General features: G+C 47.1%; 2 protein-coding genes across 3 annotated transcripts; both read left to right on the top strand.

Moving 5' to 3' along the window:
- The first annotated feature begins 8,256 nt into the window (after positions 1–8,256).
- Positions 8,257–14,533, top strand: oscp1a (organic solute carrier partner 1a). Its single transcript, XM_056583509.1, has 9 exons — positions 8,257–8,368; positions 9,215–9,244; positions 9,378–9,532; positions 9,897–10,064; positions 10,684–10,764; positions 11,101–11,204; positions 11,644–11,772; positions 12,567–12,621; positions 13,256–14,533. Exons 1-9 carry the CDS (start codon positions 8,257–8,259, stop codon positions 13,415–13,417), a joined length of 996 nt encoding a protein of 331 aa, XP_056439484.1. The 3' UTR covers positions 13,418–14,533.
- Positions 14,534–14,751: 218 nt separating this feature from the next.
- On the top strand, positions 14,752–16,013 carry lsm10 (LSM10, U7 small nuclear RNA associated). 2 transcript variants are annotated; one of them, XM_056583510.1, is made up of 2 exons: positions 14,752–14,851; positions 15,217–16,013. In XM_056583510.1, exon 2 carries the CDS (start codon positions 15,243–15,245, stop codon positions 15,633–15,635), a length of 393 nt encoding a protein of 130 aa, XP_056439485.1. In that variant the 5' UTR covers positions 14,752–14,851; positions 15,217–15,242; the 3' UTR covers positions 15,636–16,013. The 2 variants fall into 2 exon arrangements, with proteins under 2 accessions (XP_056439485.1, XP_056439486.1); XM_056583511.1 differs by having other exon boundaries at positions 14,754–14,851; positions 15,236–16,013.
- The last annotated feature ends 2,457 nt before the right edge of the window (positions 16,014–18,470 follow it).

The raw sequence follows: 18,470 nt of genomic DNA, 5'->3' as shown, positions 1-18,470 counted from the left end.
CTCCGGGGCTGGGAGAGGGTGGGCTGCAGCAGGCTGGTCCTGGAGGTTAAGACCCGGTTGGGCTGTCGGCTCTTCGGTTGGGTGCAAAACCTGCACTGACCCTGGGGGATCTGGATCGGGATTAAGGGACAGTTTGGGCGTTTCCAAGGAGAGGGTCTCTCTATCAGAATCAGAGCCGGGTTCTGTTGTGGTGTGTGTCTCGTCCCCAGAATTGGATGCTGATACTGTTGTCGTTTGTATCTCTTCCTCCGCATCAGACCCTACTTCTGTTGTGGTTTGAATCTCTATCTCCGAATCTGAGCCTGTTTCGGTTGTGGTTTGTATCTCCTCCTCAGAATGGGATTCTGAATCTGTTGTGGTTTGTATCTCTTCCTCAGAGTTGGAGCCTGGTTCAGAGATTTCAAGATCTACGAATGAATCGATCCCTGTTGCTGTTGTGGTTTGTATCTCTTCTACAGGTTCAGACTCTGGTTCTGTTGTTTGTATCTCTTCTACAGGTTCAGACTCTGGTTCTGTTGTTTGTATCTCTTCTACAGGTTCAGACTCTGGTTCTGTTGTTTGTATCTCTTCTACAGGTTCAGACTCTGGTTCTGTTGTTTGTATCTCTTCTACAGGTTCAGACTCTGGTTCTGTTGTTTGTATCTCTTCTACAGGTTCAGACTCTGGTTCTGTTGTTTGTATCTCTTCTACAGGTTCAGACTCTGGTTCTGTTGTTTGTATCTCTTCCACAGGTTCAGACTCTGGTTCTGTTGTTTGTATCTCTTCTACAGGTTCAGACTCTGGTTCTGTTGTTTGTATCTCTTCTACAGGTTCAGACTCTGGCTCTGTTGTTTGTATCTCTTCTACAGGTTCAGACTCTGGTTCTGTTGTTTGTATCTCTTCTACAGGTTCAGACTCTGGTTCTGTTGTTTGTATCTCTTCTACAGGTTCAGACTCTGGTTCTGTTGTTTGTATCTCTTCTACAGGTTCAGACTCTGGTTCTGTTGTTTGTATCTCTTCTACAGGTTCAGACTCTGGTTCTGTTGTTTGTATCTCTTCTACAGGTTCAGACTCTGGTTCTGTTGTTTGTATCTCTTCTACAGGTTCAGACTCTGGTTCTGTTGTTTGTATCTCTTCTACAGGTTCAGACTCTGGTTCTGTTGTTTGTATCTCTTCCACAGGTTCAGACTCTGGTTCAGTTGGTTGTATCTCTTCTACAGGTTCAGACTCTGGCTCTGCTGTTTGTATCTCTTCTACAGGTTCAGACTCTGGTTCTGTTGTTTGTATCTCTTCTACAGGTTCAGACTCCGGTTCTGTTGTTTGTATCTCTTCTACAGGTTCAGACTCCGGTTCTGTTGTTTGTATCTCTTCTACAGGTTCAGACTCCGGTTCTGTTGTTTGTATCTCTTCTACAGGTTCAGACTCCGGTTCTGTTGTTTGTACCTCTTCTACAGGTTCAGACTCCGGTTCTGTTGTTTGTATCTCTTCCACAGGTTCAGACTCCGGTTCAGTTGGTTGTATCTCTTCCACAGGTTCAGACTCCGGCTCTGTTGTTTGTATCTCTTCCACAGGTTCAGACTCCGGCTCTGTTGTTTGTATCTCTTCCACAGGTTCAGACTCCGGTTCTGTTGTTTGTATCTCTTCCACAGGTTCGGACTCCGGTTCTGTTGTTTGTATCTCTTCTACAGGTTCGGACTCCGGTTCTGTTGTTTGTATCTCTTCTACAGGTTCGGACTCCGGTTCTGTTGTTTGTATCTCTTCTACAGGTTCGGACTCCGGTTCTGTTGTTTGTACCTCTTCTACAGGTTCAGACTCCGGTTCTGTTGTTTGTATCTCTTCCACAGGTTCAGACTCCGGTTCAGTTGGTTGTATCTCTTCCACAGGTTCAGACTCCGGCTCTGTTGTTTGTATCTCTTCCACAGGTTCAGACTCCGGCTCTGTTGTTTGTATCTCTTCCACAGGTTCAGACTCCGGTTCTGTTGTTTGTATCTCTTCCACAGGTTCGGACTCCGGTTCTGTTGTTTGTATCTCTTCTACAGGTTCGGACTCCGGTTCTGTTGTTTGTATCTCTTCTACAGGTTCGGACTCCGGTTCTGTTGTTTGTATCTCTTCTACAGGTTCGGACTCCGGTTCTGTTGTTTGTATCTCTTCTACAGGTTCGGACTCCGGTTCTGTTGTTTGTATCTCTTCTACAGGTTCGGACTCCGGTTCTGTTGTTTGTATCTCTTCTACAGGTTCGGACTCCGGTTCTGTTGTTTGTATCTCTTCTACAGGTTCGGACTCCGGTTCTGTTGTTTGTATCTCTTCTACAGGTTCGGACTCCGGTTCTGTTGTTTGTATCTCTTCTACAGGTTCGGACTCCGGTTCTGTTGTTTGTACCTCTTCTACAGGTTCGGACTCCGGTTCTGTTGTTTGTATCTCTTCTACAGGTTCGGACTCCGGTTCTGTTGTTTGTACCTCTTCTACAGGTTCGGACTCCGGTTCTGTTGTTTTTACCTCTTCTACAGGTTCGGACTCCGGTTCTGTTGTTTGTACCTCTTCTACAGGTTCGGACTCCGGTTCTGTTGTTTGTACCTCTTCTACAGGTTCGGACTCCGGTTCTGTTGTTTGTACCTCTTCTACAGGTTCGGACTCCGGTTCTGTTGTTTGTACCTCTTCTACAGGTTCGGACTCCGGTTCTGTTGTTTGTACCTCTTCTACAGGTTCGGACTCCGGTTCTGTTGTTTGTACCTCTTCTACAGGTTCGGACTCCGGTTCTGTTGTTTGTACCTCTTCTACAGGTTCGGACTCCGGTTCTGTTGTTTGTACCTCTTCTACAGGTTCGGACTCCGGTTCTGTTGTTTGTATCTCTTCTACAGGTTCAGACTCCGGTTCTGTTGTTTGTATCTCTTCTACAGGTTCAGACTCCGGTTCTGTTGTTTGTATCTCTTCTACAGGTTCAGACTCCGGTTCTGTTGTTTGTATCTCTTCTACAGGTTCAGACTCCGGTTCTGTTGTTTGTATCTCTTCTACAGGTTCAGACTCCGGTTCTGTTGTTTGTATCTCTTCTACAGGTTCAGACTCCGGTTCTGTTGTTTGTATCTCTTCTACAGGTTCAGACTCCGGTTCTGTTGTTTGTATCTCTCCTACAGGTTCAGACTCCGGTTCTGTTGTTTGTATCTCTTCTACAGGTTCAGACTCCGGTTTTGTTGTTTGTATCTCTTCTACAGGTTCAGACTCCGGTTCTGTTGTTTGTATCTCTCCTACAGGTTCAGACTCCGGTTCTGTTGTTTGTATCTCTTCTACAGGTTCAGACTCCGGTTCTGTTGTTTGTATCTCTTCTACAGGTTCAGACTCCGGTTCTGTTGTTTGAATCTCTTCTACAGGTTCAGACTCCGGTTCTGTTGTTTGAATCTCTTCTACAGGTTCAGACTCCGGTTCTGTTGTTTGTATCTCTTCTACAGGTTCAGACTCCGGTTCTGTTGTTTGTATCTCTTCTACAGGTTCAGACTCCGGTTCTGTTGTTTGTATCTCTTCTACAGGTTCAGACCCTGGTTCTGTTGCTTGTATCTCTTCTACAGGTTCAGACCCTGGTTCTGTTGTTTGTATCTCTTCTACAGGTTCAGACTCCGGTTCTGTTGTTTGTATCTCTTCTACAGGTTCAGACTCCGGTTCTGTTGTTTGTATCTCTTCTACAGGTTCAGACTCCGGTTCTGTTGTTTGTATCTCTTCTACAGGTTCAGACTCCGGTTCTGTTGTTTGTATCTCTTCTACAGGTTCAGACTCTGGTTCTGTTGTTTGTATCTCTTCTACAGGTTCAGACTCTGGTTCTGTTGTTTGTATCTCTTCTACAGGTTCAGACTCTGGTTCTGTTGTTTGTATCTCTTCTACAGGTTCAGACCCTGTTTCCATAGAACTGTGCGTCTCTTCCACCACATCGGACGCTGGTTCAGTTGAGGTTTGAATCTCCTCTAAGGAATCAGACCCTTGTTCAGTCATGATTCGAGACCCTGCCAACGTGCCATCATCCTTCTCAGGGCCAGATATTACATGGTCAGGCCCTCCTGCATCTCCCGTCCCTCCACAAACACAGGGATTGATTTCTATAATGTTCTTGATGAGCTCAGAGCTGGGGAAGTTCATGGTAATCACTCCCAGGCAGCCCATAAGGGAACCAATCCTCTTGTATCCCAGAACCATGTCATTAAGGTAACTGTTGAAGCCTCTGGCCACCATTTTGGGGCTGGTTAAGATAGACGACGCCGTTGTGTCAGTCAGAACAACATGGCGGTCGCAAATACTTTCAGCGATCCACAGATATTCCTTTACTTTAGTCACCTGGTCCTCAAAGCTCTTGAACTTGTGGTCATTTGGGAAGCCGGGCTCGTGGTAAACAATACCCGTGCTAAAACTGTCACTTTGAACCAACACAATCTTACCCCGGGCTTGTTCAAGGCTGGGAACAGAGAGTTCCGTCCACACTTGAGCCGTGTGCTGCCTGACCAGGTGAAGTATCAGCCCTTCGATTATCTTACGATACGCTCCGTGCAGCGTTAGTCTTAGCAGCACTGTCTCGCTGGCATGCGTCTCTAGGAAGTCCAAGGCCGTCTTCATGACTTCGTCCAGTTCAGTTTTTTGCCACAACATCCAGAACCCGTCTCGGACGTCAACGCTCTGGTGGGTGAGGAACCAATTCCCGACATGGATGTCGAAGTATCGCAGCCCGGCTTTGAGTTGAGTGCCGAAGGGCCAGACTTGACATATCATGTGGGGGCCCCCGTGGAGGGTGAGGCTCTCGTACGTTCCCGGGATGGAGAGAGTGGAAAGGGGTGTGTCGTCAGGGATGGACTCCATCCAGTTCAGGTTGTAGGAACCCTCGTTTAGATAATCGTCGTCGTTGAAGCCCGTCTCTGAGCATGAGGTGAGGGCTGCAACAATTCTGGGCGGAGGGACACAGATAGGGAGAGAGAGAGAGAGAGAGAGAGAGAGAGAGAGAGAGAGAGAGAGAGAGAGAGAGAGAGAGATGAAAACTCACAACTTTCCTAATTAAAGCTGAGCCTATATTTCAGACCATTGTTAATACATAATTTAACAAAATCATTATAAATAAAAGGAAAACATGCAAAGAAAAGATTTTTAAGAATTCTCTGACGTAATATACTGCAAATACTGCAATATGTTCTGATGATTACATTCGCTTCAGATATAACAATCATCGAGATACTTACAAAGGCAGAACCCAGGGGTACCGATAAACACCCATTTTAAGTCTCCCGAACCGTCCGTAGTCCGGGTAACCAAGGGTAAAATGTCTTCCTCAAACTTTCTATCTGCGTGACATCAGTTGTTCCTCAGTCATTTCATCATTCGCTGACGTCCTACGGTCAAGTCCGGAGACACCTCAGTCATGAAGCCGGCAGTGTGGTGGTCACACAGCGTCGGAGGAGACTGCCCCGTCCCTGGAGATAGACCGCCATTTGCATCTTTGGACCTCGTCATCTTTCACTACGAGAGAGCGAGACGACGTGGAGACAGGAGGAACAGATAGGGCGGCGTGGACATAGTAAAACCTGTGAGAGGTTTAAGAGGAGATAGTGAGTTAAATGAAGGGCTTATGGAAATAACTAGGGCTGGGCAACGATTAAAAGCTTTCATCGCGATTAATTGTATTGGCGAGTAAACTCGCATTAATCTCACTTTTAAAATTCTATTTTTAATTCCACTCCCATTTAAGTTAAATTAGTTTATCAAATACTTAGAAACCGACTTACTTAGAAAGGAGTCAGCTGAGGTGGTTCGGGCGTCTGGTAAGGATGCCCACTGGGCGCCTTCCTTGGGAGGTGTTTCAGGCACGTCCAGTGGGGAGGAGACCTCGGGGAAGACCCAGGACTAGGTGGAGAGATTATATCTCAACACTGGCCTGGGAACGCCTCGGGATCCCCCCGTCAGAGTTGGTCAATGTGGCCCGGGAAAGGGAAGTCTGGGCCCCCTGCTTGAGCTGCTCCCCCCGCGACCCGACCCCGGATAAGCGGACGAAAATTAGATGAGATGAGAGAGTTTATCAAATGGAATGACACATTATCATTCATACCAAATGTACTTAACCCTCATAGGGTGTTCGTTTTTTTGTTACACAGGAGGTGCTGCTGGGTCTGGTGGACCCATTGCATTTTAGGCCTTTTAATTCAACATAATCTAACTTTTTTTTTAAATACTCACCAAATGGTTACTTCAACCCAATTGCAAGTAATATAAACAACACATATGTTAAATTTGTTCCCTTTACCTTTGTTAAATCACATTTATGAATAGAGGTGCCACTCGTTTTTGTTTATTTTCGTATTAGCATGTAATAAAATAAGGAAATGCATCATAAAACAGGCATAACTGGGAAATTATCAACATCACTAGAAATTGAAACATACTCAATAACATCTGTCTGAACAACACATTAAATCCTTTGAACACAGCCATTATACGTATATCAGTCTATACCACACATGAGGGGCAGAGTCTCACTGTGTGTGTATTGCATATGTATTTTTTGCACTGGTTGCATGTATATTGTGTTTTATATTATTATGTATTATGTATATAGTGTATTTGTCTTTTACGTTTCGGAGCTGGCTGATGCTGATCCTCCTCTTCAAACTCAGTGTCAGACTCTGAATTTTCAGAAATGTTTTCCTCACTTTCTGAAACTGTTTCCTCAGCATCACCATCAAAACCCTCTGTCTCTTCAAATATCAACTGTAAGGCAGTCTGAACAGAGAATCGCTTTGCCATCTTGATCAGTTGTGGTATTGAACCACGCTGACAGAGATTCTTTATAGTGTCAGATCCCCAAGCTTGGTTCCCGCAAGACAGAGGGTGAAATGTGTGGGAATATGGGTGTAGATAGTGTTGGGTGCTCCAATGTTGCAACCTTGTGCGGGAACAGTGGGTGCACACTGTGGGTGCTCACACCAAGGGCCCATTCACCTGCTTTACTCTCCACACACACACACACACACACACACACACACACACACACACACACACACACACACACACACACACACACACACACACACACACACACACACACACACACACACACACACACACACACACACACACACAGAGGAGAAAGGGAAAATGAGGGTGCACAGAACCTATGATTTCCACACTTAAACTAGCTCCGGGGTCCACTGGACCCGAACACCCTGTGTGTAATATAAATGTGATGGGGGGGTATACAGGGGGGGGTCCTTGAAAATGTTTTCTGATTTATGTTCCTCAAAGAAAATGAGCCAAAGCCAATGAATCTTAGTTCAAAAAAATAATTATTTCTATCACTTTTATAAAGCTAAAAACTGAAAACGGGTCCCACAGACCCGAACACCTTAAGCAAAAACTAGACCAAGTGATCTTGAGAGAGTTTTATTGACTCACTCAGTGTGGGTTGAATATGAAACTTACGGAACACCACAGATTTGGGAATTGTAAACAGGCAGTTAATTAGTACAATTGTAAACCAACAGTTACTACAAGTGTAGTTTAATTCAAATAAGTAGGGCCACAGATTTGGGTGTTGTAAACGGGCTGTCACTTACTGCAATTGTAATCAGACAGTCACTTCCTACAAGTGTAATTTAATGTAAAGTCTCTCGCTGTAGGATAGTGAACCCAAGGTAGGATGTGCACACGAAGGGGACCAAACCCAAGGTCTATCAACTCGGAGCACACGCCAACCCCACCACTGGGAACAAGTACACCATCTGATCCTGTTTGATACAGTGCCATGAAGTGTCCCATGATGACGTGTATGTCTTTAAGATATCAATCCCAAAGAGACACGACCCCTTCAAGTGTCCTGCGTCCGTCTCCCTCTCTGATTGGCTGGGCCGGGCTTCAGAAGTCATACTTAGGTGGACCAATCAGCTTATGACTGGCTGTCGCTAATCCTTCGGCCACCTGGACCTTCTTAACGAGGCTAGCCGTCGCTGTGTGTGTGTGTGTGTGTGTGTGTGTGGTACGTGTGTGAGTGTCAGTTGTTTAAAGGCATGCGTTGGTATTTTGGTGCGATGGCGTATGTGCATCCCGTCGCGGAACGAATGAGATTCAACTGCCGCTGATTTGCCTACGACGACCAAACCATCTGTACAAGACTTGAGTACGGCCTGTGGATCCTAGCTGCCTGGCTCACACACACACACACACACACACACACACACACACACACACACACACACACACACACACACACACACACACACACACACACACACACACACACACACACACTCGCGCGCAGCCATGTCTATGAGGACTCTGCCGCTGGTTTTTATCAACATGGGAGGAGAAATGCTTTACATACTGGACCAACGGCTTCAGGGTCCCAACACGGCTGGGGACTGCCCAGAGAAAGGTACAGAGGAGAGAGAGAGAGAGAGAGAGAGAGAGAGAGAGAGAGAGAGAGAGAGAGTTTTTTTAACGAGAGACGAGTAGGAACATAGCCGTATTGAGAGAGAGAGAGAGGTAGAGAGGTAGAGAGAGAGGTAGAGAGAGAGAGAGGTAGAGAGGTAGAGAGAGAGGTAGAGAGGTAGAGAGAGAGAGAGAGAGAGAGAGAGAGAGAGAGAGAGAGAGAGGTAGAGAGAGAGAGAGAGAGAGAGAGGTAGAGAGAGAGAGAGAGAGAGAGAGAGAGAGAGAGAGAGAGAGAGAGAGAGAGAGAGAGAGGTAGAGAGAGAGAGAGAGAGAGAGAGAGAGAGAGAGGTAGAGAGAGAGGTAGAGAGAGAGAGAGAGAGAATGAAAAAAATGAAAATGAATTCCTGGCTAGTACTTGGTAGTTCTCGTAGTTCTTGTAGTCCCAAAGCTACCTTCCCCCTCCCCTCCTATAACAGAGTACCTTACACCCCCCCCATCTCCATTAGCATTATTATAAGTGTGACCATTATTTCTGAATAATAAGTTAATATGTTGTTGGTTTGTTCAGTTAATCAATCTCCAAATATAGGATAACTATAAAGTTAAAGAAAACAACACACACACACACCTCACAAATTCCATGCAACGTTTAAATTAGTCAAAGTTAATTTGACATGGCAATATATCCTTGCATGACAGATGCGGGGTTTTTTTACTGCCAATTTTTGTAGAATTTGCATTTTCGGTATGATAGCACACACACCCTTGGGCATACCTAAGCCTTTCAAAACATTACAACACGTTTCTTCCAAAAGCCACTCTGTTTTTGTGCATTATCACACGGTTGCAGGGGTCTGGTCGGAACAGGACAGAAAAAGAGGTATGTCGGTCTCTACTCAACTATTGTTTTTATAGTTAGCTGTTATAACTATCAGTAGTTATAGCTACAATCCATAAACATCTCCACACAGAATACTATGATTGCCCCCCCCCCCCCCCCCCCCCCCCCACAGTGATGGTCACCATCATCAGGACCATGTTCAGTAAAGACTTCATGGACCAGCTCTTCAAACCGCAGCCGTTGTACTCCCACCGGACGCTAAAGACGGTGCTGACGCGGTTAGCGCACACCTCCATCATGAGACTCAGCCCCACCAGCATGGACAGGGTGGGTCCCGCCACGAGATCACCGCGGCCATTTTGTACAAAGTCACGTACAAAGACGATCGCTTTCAACGAATAGTCTCCCAAAGTCCCATAGTCAACACTAGTCTCTTACTACGTCATCAGTCCTTTACCGTGTTTTTCTGGAACCTGGTTGTACTCTCAACCAGCATGGACAGGGTAGGTCCTATGAGCTAAATGCGGCCATTTTGTTCCCGCGCAAAGACACAATCATTATCAACGAATAGTCTCCCAAAACACATAATCACTTCTTCCCTAGCGTCTTCCTTTACTGTGTATTGTTCTGGAATGGGTTATGGGCTACACCAGTCGATAAAATGTTCTAATTTAAAACATGTTTTTCGTAGCTTTACGAGCTGATGGCCATGGCGTTCAAACGCCAGCTGGTCCTGTGTCCCCGGCCCAGGGACCTGCTGCTCATATCCTACAACCACCTTGACTCCGTCAGGAGGTTCGTGGAAGACACCCCCAACGTCCTGAACCAGGTGGACGAGACGCAGCGCCGGATCATCGAGGTGCGCAGGGAGGGCGTTGTTCGACAACAGTGCTGAACTAAATGCGTCACATCATCAGTTGTGTTACGTTCACACTTTTGTAAAATTGCTACCAAGAAAACAAGAAAAAAAAAGAGAGAGAAAAGAACACGAGCACAAGATTTGTAAAATAGCCCAAAAGCGCCCCCTGCCTGGTCCCTCTATGGTCGCCTAAATGGACCTGAGATGAAGTTATGAGAACGCCCATTGATAAGCAAGACCAGACAGGCGAGAGATGTGCTGAAGGACGGCGGTTGCATTTCTAACCCATAACCATTTACAGCTCTTGCATCACCTTCAAAATTCCTCAGGATATTTAGGCCCTGCTGCTTGAAAGGGGAAGCCTGACTACGACTAAGACTGGATTCACCCCAGGGGAAGCCTGACTACGACTAAGACTGGATTCACCCCAGGATTCTCCCGGGTGAATCCAGTCTTAGTTGTTTTTTTGTGTCGTGTGTGTGTGTGTCCGTGTCACGTGTGTGTGTGTGTGTCCGTGTCACGTGTGTGTGTGTGTGTGTGTGTGTGTGTGTGTGTGTGTGTGTGTGTGTGTGTGTGTGTGTGTGTGTGTGTGTGTGTGTGTGTGTGTGTGTGGTTCTAGGTGTACACACCCCTGTCTGACGCTGAACTTCAACTTCTAAGGCAAACACTGCTCATTTTCCTCCAGGACATGCACATTCGAGTGAGTCTTCTGCTCTGCTAAAACTGGTTTAACTTGGTTAAACTCAAACATATTCTGTTTCACGGCATCTGTGTGTGTGTGTGTGTGTGTGTATGTGTGTGTGTGTGTGTGTGTGTGTATGTGTATGTGTGTGTGTGTGTGTAAGTCTATTGTCCAAAAGGAAATAAACAGACACACACACACACACGCTGTGTGTCTGTTTATTTCCTACGAATAATCGAACATCAGTAAGGGTTCATCATTAACCAATGAGCCGTGTTTATCACACACGCATACACAAATACAGCAGACCCAGGCTTATTGTTTCCACAGTGAAGTGTGGTTGTGTGTGTCCAGGTGTCGTTCTTCCTGAGGGATAAGGTGCAGAACCCAAACGGGCGGTTCGTGCTGTCCCGGTCGGGCCCCGTGCCCCCCGGGACCGAGGTTCCGGGGATGATACGGTAAGGGAGGGGTCCGCAAAGCCCCCCCACAGGGAACTGAACCCTGCAGACTATTAAATAAAAACCTCCCAACTCGTTCCAATTCAAACTGTTGATGTCCAGACTGTGTTAGAATTGTTAATTAAATTTTGAAAGATGTGGAAAAATGTGGACTATTGAATAATTTTACTCGCGTGGTGGTATATTTCTATTTCATTTATTTATTTTTGTACATTTACTTACATACTTATTTGAATCATATTCTACCTCGTTTGATTTGCTCTTGCTCTTTTGCGGCTGTAAAACCTGAACTTAAAAACCTTTTTAAATGAAAATCTGTTCCATGTCATCACCACAGTATTTGTATTGTTTGACATTGAATCTTATTTCTGTGTTTCCCTCCCACTTCTCGGTAAACTATGCCTCGGGACGTTTGGACGTGCGCTTCCTGTTGTGACAGGATGTTGGACAGCAGAGGGCGGGAGGTGAAGAGGGCCCACTTCCCCTCGGGAGGAAGTTACTCCAGCCCGGAGAGGGAGGGCTCCTTCTCCCTCCATGGAGACAGAGTCACCAGACTGGGCACCAACATGTAGGTCTCCCTCACACCACACACTAGAGAACAGTTACCACCACGCTCTTATCCACGGGCTCTTGGTCCCAGCTAGAGGCCTCACTGAGCACCTTCAATCGCTGTTTTTGTCCCTCAGTCGCTACGATCCTTCAATAGAAACACAATAGAAACGTCCAGAACAAGATAATGAACTCGCTCAAGACTCGAGTTGTTCAGAGTTCACCTAGACTCTGCATAGTATCCCCCCTAACCCCCACCCCCCTCTTACGTACTAATTGTATGTTGCACGTCCTTACACTTAATAGTACTTGGTTAACCTAACAATTGTTAGTGCGAGGCACGTCTTTCTACTAACATCCTTACTGTACCAACAGCGATACATTGTTTTCTCTTTCTTCTGACTAATGTACTTATTGTAAGTCGCTGGACAAAAGCGTCTGCTAAATGTAAATGTTAATTAATAAAAACACGGAACGAGATAACGAACTCGCATATTTTAAAGAAGTTCAGCTTCATTAACCGGTTTGTTTTAATGATGATGATGTTTTTTATGCGTCTACTCTGACGCACTACGCAGTGAGAGTCGGAAGCGATTTCCAAAACAGATCTAATCCAACCTGTAGTCCTCTGACCTCGGTCGTGAAAGGGGTTCCTTGTCCTCCCTCAGACGTCACCTGAGATAAATACCTCTGCCAAGAGGCTACATGCAAATGTCTCCCGACACGCATTGATGGCAGCAGACGAATGACTGCGCTGTCATTCTTGGCATTGTCTTCGTGACCCGGGGGTTTTCTGCTTCTGTGGTTTTATAGATACGGCGTGAGCCAAGAGGGAGAGACACACGCAAACAGGAGCAGTGCAGCCAAGGTGCCACGCACACACAAGCACACACACCAGTCTGTCTAGTGTCTACCTGCAGTACCACAGGACTCTGATTGCATACATTATTTATTTAGATCATATGGTACATCGACTTCTATCTAGTTTGTTAATTCCCTCCTACACTTCACATTTTCCTTTGTATTCCATTGGATTAAACTTGGTTTAAATTGTGCTTTATAAATATAAATACACCATGTACGTATAATATATATTTATAGAATTTTTTTAAGCGTGCATAATTAAAAACAATTACTTTAAAAAAAAAAAAAAAAAACTGGAGGTGGAGGAAGGTGGTTCACTGTAACACTGTTCCAAGAGGTGGAGGTGGGTGGTGGTTCTGTACCAAGAGGTGGAGGTGGGTGGTGGTTCTGTACCAGGAGGTGGAGGTAGGTGGTGGTTCTGTACCAGGAGGTGGAGGTAGGTGGTGGTTCTGTACCAGGAGGTGGAGGTAGGTGGTGGTTCTGTACCAGGAGGTGGCGGTAGGTGGTGGTTCTGTACCAGGAGGTGGCGGTAGGTGGTGGTTCTGTACCAGGAGGTGGAGGCAGGTGGTGGTTCTGTACCAGGAGGTGGCGGTAGGTGGTGGTTCTCTGTAACTCACTCCACCCGGTCCGTGCTACAGGGCAGCCCCAGCCCCAGCCCCCTGGCCTCGGAGGAGCTCAACCTGCTGGCCCGTCTGATGGGGGGCCTGGAGGTCCTGCAGAGGCCCGGGTCCGACCCAGCCTACCGGGTCAACCTCTTCACCATGGACCCAGGGGAGGAGGGGGAGGAGGAGGAGGCGTGAGTGGAGCTATTTAAAACTCTATAGCTCAGGTTAAAGCTGCCGTCTTCTATTTTTTGCTCCACCCACTTTCATTTGATTCAAATATTTTCTGATTGAGCATCATGGTTCATTAATTAATCATGAGTTGTTTGACTATTGCCCATTGCAGTGGATCCGCATGCATGAGAACCGTGAGACTCAATCAAAAGTGGAGCGAGAAAAAACATTGCTTGTTGCAGCTTTAGTTTTACAGTTGCAATGTCATGTTACCATAATAACCCTATAACGTTAAAGGTTAACATCTCTTCCTCTTGGTTTCTCCAGTGAGCCAGGGGAATCTTTGGGGGATGTGGTCACCATCCAGGCCACGCCGGTAAAGCACCTCACCTTTAATAAAACCATGCTACGGTCCGCTGTACAGTCAGTGCAAATCCCTCTCATCCCGATGTCTGTCTATGCACCTTGTTCACCGGGTGGCCATCTTGGTTAGCTAGTGGGGGGAACCTTCTAGGATCTTTGGAAACAATGACTACTCCATGCATTGTTTGTAGTTCCGCTAGCATTTAGAATGCAGATCCATCGAGTTGTCTTGGTTGGTTTCCCCAAAGATTCTAGAAGGTTCCCCCATCCCACTCAACTAGCCAATATGGCCGCCATGTGAATGAGGCCTATTAAGCCGTCGAAGCAGATGCTTTCACAGAAGCCTCTCGATGGTTTGTTTGTGTGTCGTCAGGACGCCCAGGCTAGCAGTGAGCTAGCCAGGATAGCGGAGGTGTTCACGGACCAGCACCAACCGACAGAGGAACCCTGCGGCTCCAGCAGTAGCAGCAAGGGGGCAGACCTGCTAGCCCTCATGGACACCTGCTAGCCGTCATGGACACATGCTAACAACGCGGCCCTGTGCTAGGTGTAACGATAGCCACAGGGCTAATTCAGTTAGCAGCCTGAACGTGGCGTTTGGTTCCCCAGTGCCCAGGCAGCGTTTAGAATGGTCTATCCACCCGTCCACTTTTCAAACCCATGGTGGTCCTATAGAATACTGTATACTATTTTTAATGTGCTGTAAATATGTTCTCTCATATTCTGTAATTTATTGAGCCAGTTGCACAAATATTTGCAAGGTTGAAAATCTGAAGGTATTTTATTTATAAAATATACCCAATCACGTGTGACTCGTTATAATTTTTTAATAATTTGCTTGGAAATTCCTCATTATACCTTAATACATATAAACACATTTTGAATATCTGTATTTGTAATATCACACACCATAGTCCTACATGTTGGTACATGGAGATGGTCGCTAGAGGGCGCTGTAGTACATCAACTACAGGAACATGTGACGTCAGCACAGTCTCTTCCTCGCTGGTCATCTGTTTTGGTTTTGAGCGGCGAGCTTTCCCCTCGATCATCACAACAGTGTCAAACAAGCGTTGATGCTCTGACGAATAACAGGTAACTTTACTTTTAGCTTTTGATGTGCGGTTAACACCATATTCTGGGACCGAGGGGTGGAGTGTTGCTGGCTGTGCAGGGAACCTTTAGCAAGTATATTAGCCACATTCAGGAAGGACGTCCCACTGAAAACCATGCAACAATAAAGTGAAACCAGGCAAAGTGATCTATAAACCAAAGTTATCCTCATAATAGGGGTTGTGTGTATGCACAACCGAAGTTGCTTGCGTCTTAAACTATTCATCCAAGGACGTCTTATTTGATGTGCTTCCAGCGCAAAGCAGTTCAAATGTCCACGTGTCCCTCTGACAGTAGGCCTACTTTAGTAAACAAACGTACCATAACATCAACCGACTCACCCGCAGACCGTCGTCCCCCCTACAGAGTGACCATGGACCAATCGGACGGGCTCGCGTACGACCAGGCCGAGGCGGCCAACTCCATGCGGGAGCGGACCATCGTGGAGAACAGCCTGGTGGTCCTGCTGCAGGGTCTACACGGCCAGGTTACCACCGTGGACCTGCGCGACGAGAGCACGGCCCGGGGCCGCGTAGTCAACGTGGACGCCTACATGAACGTGCGCCTGGCCGACGTGCTCTTCCGCGACCGGAGGGGGCGCGTCTCGCGGCTGGAAGACCTCTTCATCACCGGCAGGAACGTGCGCTACGTGCACATCCCCGACAACCTGGACATCACGGACACCATCGAGAAGCAGCTGGGCAAGATCAGCCGCATGCGGAATTACGCGGGAGATCGGGGTAGCAAGAAGAAGACGAAAAAGTGATTTATTTTGATGTGACGTCGAGACTTGAACTTGAAGACGTGCACGCACGCACATACACACACACATGCATAACACACAAACGCACGCACAAACACGTCCCCCCTTATTTATTTGTCTTTTGAAATGATTTATTTTTCCTGAGTCTTTCGTTGTCCGAGGATGAATATAGCCGCCCAGCAATGTGTTGACTTGGATATACTTTTCTTTAAATAATCTTTGTGTTCTGTTACATAATATAATGTGTTACGTGCTATAATTCCTTCCCGCTGGGTCTATCCTTTGAACTTTAGAAATTACATTAATGAAGGATTCTGGAATGTTTCTGAATTGCAGAATAAACAGGCAACTTTTTAATTGAGAATTGTTTTTTAATGAAATAACCACAGTAAAGGCCGGCTGAAGCCTGAATTGTTCATCTTCCTGTATGGTAGGCCTACGCCTTCGTCAGCCAGTGTGCTGTGTGGTGGTGAACATGTATAAATAATAGGTGTCTGAGTGACTCTGAATATGACCCAGCAAGTCAGACTCCTCCTGAAAGGAAACCAAGAATCCCCAGTCCCAGCCCAAGACATGCAAGATATGCACTTAGTGCAAACATTCTTGACATCGATGAACCCAAGTGGGCCACAAAGCTCTAACCCGGGTTGTTATAATGCCATGTTGAACTACACAAAAACGCATGGCTCAGAAGAACTCCCTCTAACCATTTCACCCCTCTCTCAAAACCAAACTTTTCTAACTCCAAGGATACATTCCCCTCAATGAAAACGCTTCCTCCGGTCGCACTACGACAAACAGCAGGTTCAGATCAACAAGTGACCGAGGTGTTTACCGATGTGAACACAGTGATGTCCAAAAACACCATCACGGTGACGCGATGTCACCATAATGTTGATGCCCAGCTATGACCTTAATACTCATCCTGTTATTGTCGGGAGCGACCGGTCTAAGTTAATAACGATCCGCTCAGCCACAGAAAACAATCATGTCACATGGGGTGGGGGAACAAACCGACGCGTGTTTCCACCGTGATGCCCCAACAAGCTGCTTTACACAAGCAAACACACACACACACACACACACACACACACACACACACACACACACACACACACACACACACACACACACACACACACACATCCTTCAACACCCTCTGACAGAGAAGGAAGGAATTTTTTCTGAGCCAATAGGAATTTACCAATAACAGCGAAAGGAAAATAGAGAGAGAGAGTGGGTGTATTTGGATGTTCTCTTCTGAAAAGGAATTGCCTACGTGTGTGTGTGTGTGTGTGTGTGTGTGTGTGTGTGTGTGTGTGTGTGTGTGTGTGTGTGTGTGTGTGTGTGTGTGTGTGTGTGTGTGTGTGTGTGTGTGTTTGAGAATTCAAGGAATTTGCCGAGCTGTGGGTTGTGCGTTTCCCCAGCGGTGTGATGCAGAGGCCACAGCGGGCAGAGCCGAGGCGTTAGAGAAGGCGAAGGCAGTTTCCTGGAGGCAGGTGGCGCCCCACGCCAGGCCGCGTGACCCGGCGGGCCCAGGCCAGGGACACGGAGAATAGTGTGTACACAATGTCCCGCACGTTGGAACCAGCGTTGCCAGATTGGCCACTTGTTGGAACCGAATAAAAAGGGGCGTCCCGCTTTTACAGCCGCTGGAATCTCCCGAAGTGGTTAGGGTTATTGTTCTTCCGAGTCCATATTCGGCAGCGCTGCGGTCACAATTGTCCTGAGAAGCTTGTGTCCCCCCGCCCCCCATAACTTCAGCCATCGGTGTTTTCTTTACGCCGCGTCCAGACTCAGCGAGCGGTTTGAATGACAGAACGACCGCATAATGACTACTGCTCGCTGCGTCGCTGTGTGCAAGTACAGACGACTGAGAGTCCACACGGCCCGAGCCGGGAATAGAGCCCTTACGGAAGCCCTCCAGCTCTGACCTCACAAACAACTTCTGGCCTGCGGTCGTCTCCAGTCATTCTCACACACACTCGCACACACACATACACATACACATATTACACACACACACACACACACACACACACACACACACACACACACACACACACACACACACACACACACACACACACACACACACACACACACACACACAGGCCTAAATAAGTGATTTATTCCGATGTGATGTCGAGACTGGAACTTGGACTTGAAGACACACACGCACACACGCCCACACACACTCACACACTCGCACACACAAAAGCACCTGCTGGCTTGCACAACAAAACGTCCAAGAAAAACATGATGATTTTCTGTGTGTAAAGTAACATGGCTAATAAACAGGTTTTGTTTCTGTGTTGGGGTATGAGTGTGCGGACCCAGTTATAAAACGGACCGAACTTCAGAGTTTGAAATACAAAGAGGGTTATTAATCCACGCAGGGCCTGTGTGCCCAAGGTACGCCCCTCATGGCTTCCTGTTCCACCCTCCTGGATTAACACTGAACACTGCTTACTGTGGAGAGAGAGAGAGGGGGGGAGAGAGAGAGAGAGAGAGGGGGGGGTGGAGAGATAGAAAGAGAGAGAGAGAGAGAGAGAGAGAGGGAGGGGGGGGGGGGTGAGAGAGAGGGGGGTGAGAGAGAGGGGGGTGAGAGAGAGCGAGGGGGAGAGAGAGAGAGAGAGGGGGGGGGAGAGAGAGAGAGAGAGAGGGGGGGGGGGAGAGAGATAGAGAGAGAGGGGGGGGAGAGAGAGAGAGGGGGGGAGAGAGAGAGAGAGGGGGGGAGGAGAGAGAGAAAGGGGGGGAGAGAGGGAGGGGGGGGGAGAGATAGAGAGAGAGCGAGAGAAGGGGGGGGAGAGAGAGAGAGGGGGGGGGAGAGAGGGA

Source organism: Gadus chalcogrammus, chromosome 22 (genome assembly GCF_026213295.1).
Source record: "Gadus chalcogrammus isolate NIFS_2021 chromosome 22, NIFS_Gcha_1.0, whole genome shotgun sequence".
Classification (NCBI taxonomy): Eukaryota; Metazoa; Chordata; class Actinopteri; order Gadiformes; family Gadidae; genus Gadus; species Gadus chalcogrammus.
Note: the sequence above shows the minus strand (reverse complement) of the source record. Positions and strands in the feature narration are given on the sequence as shown.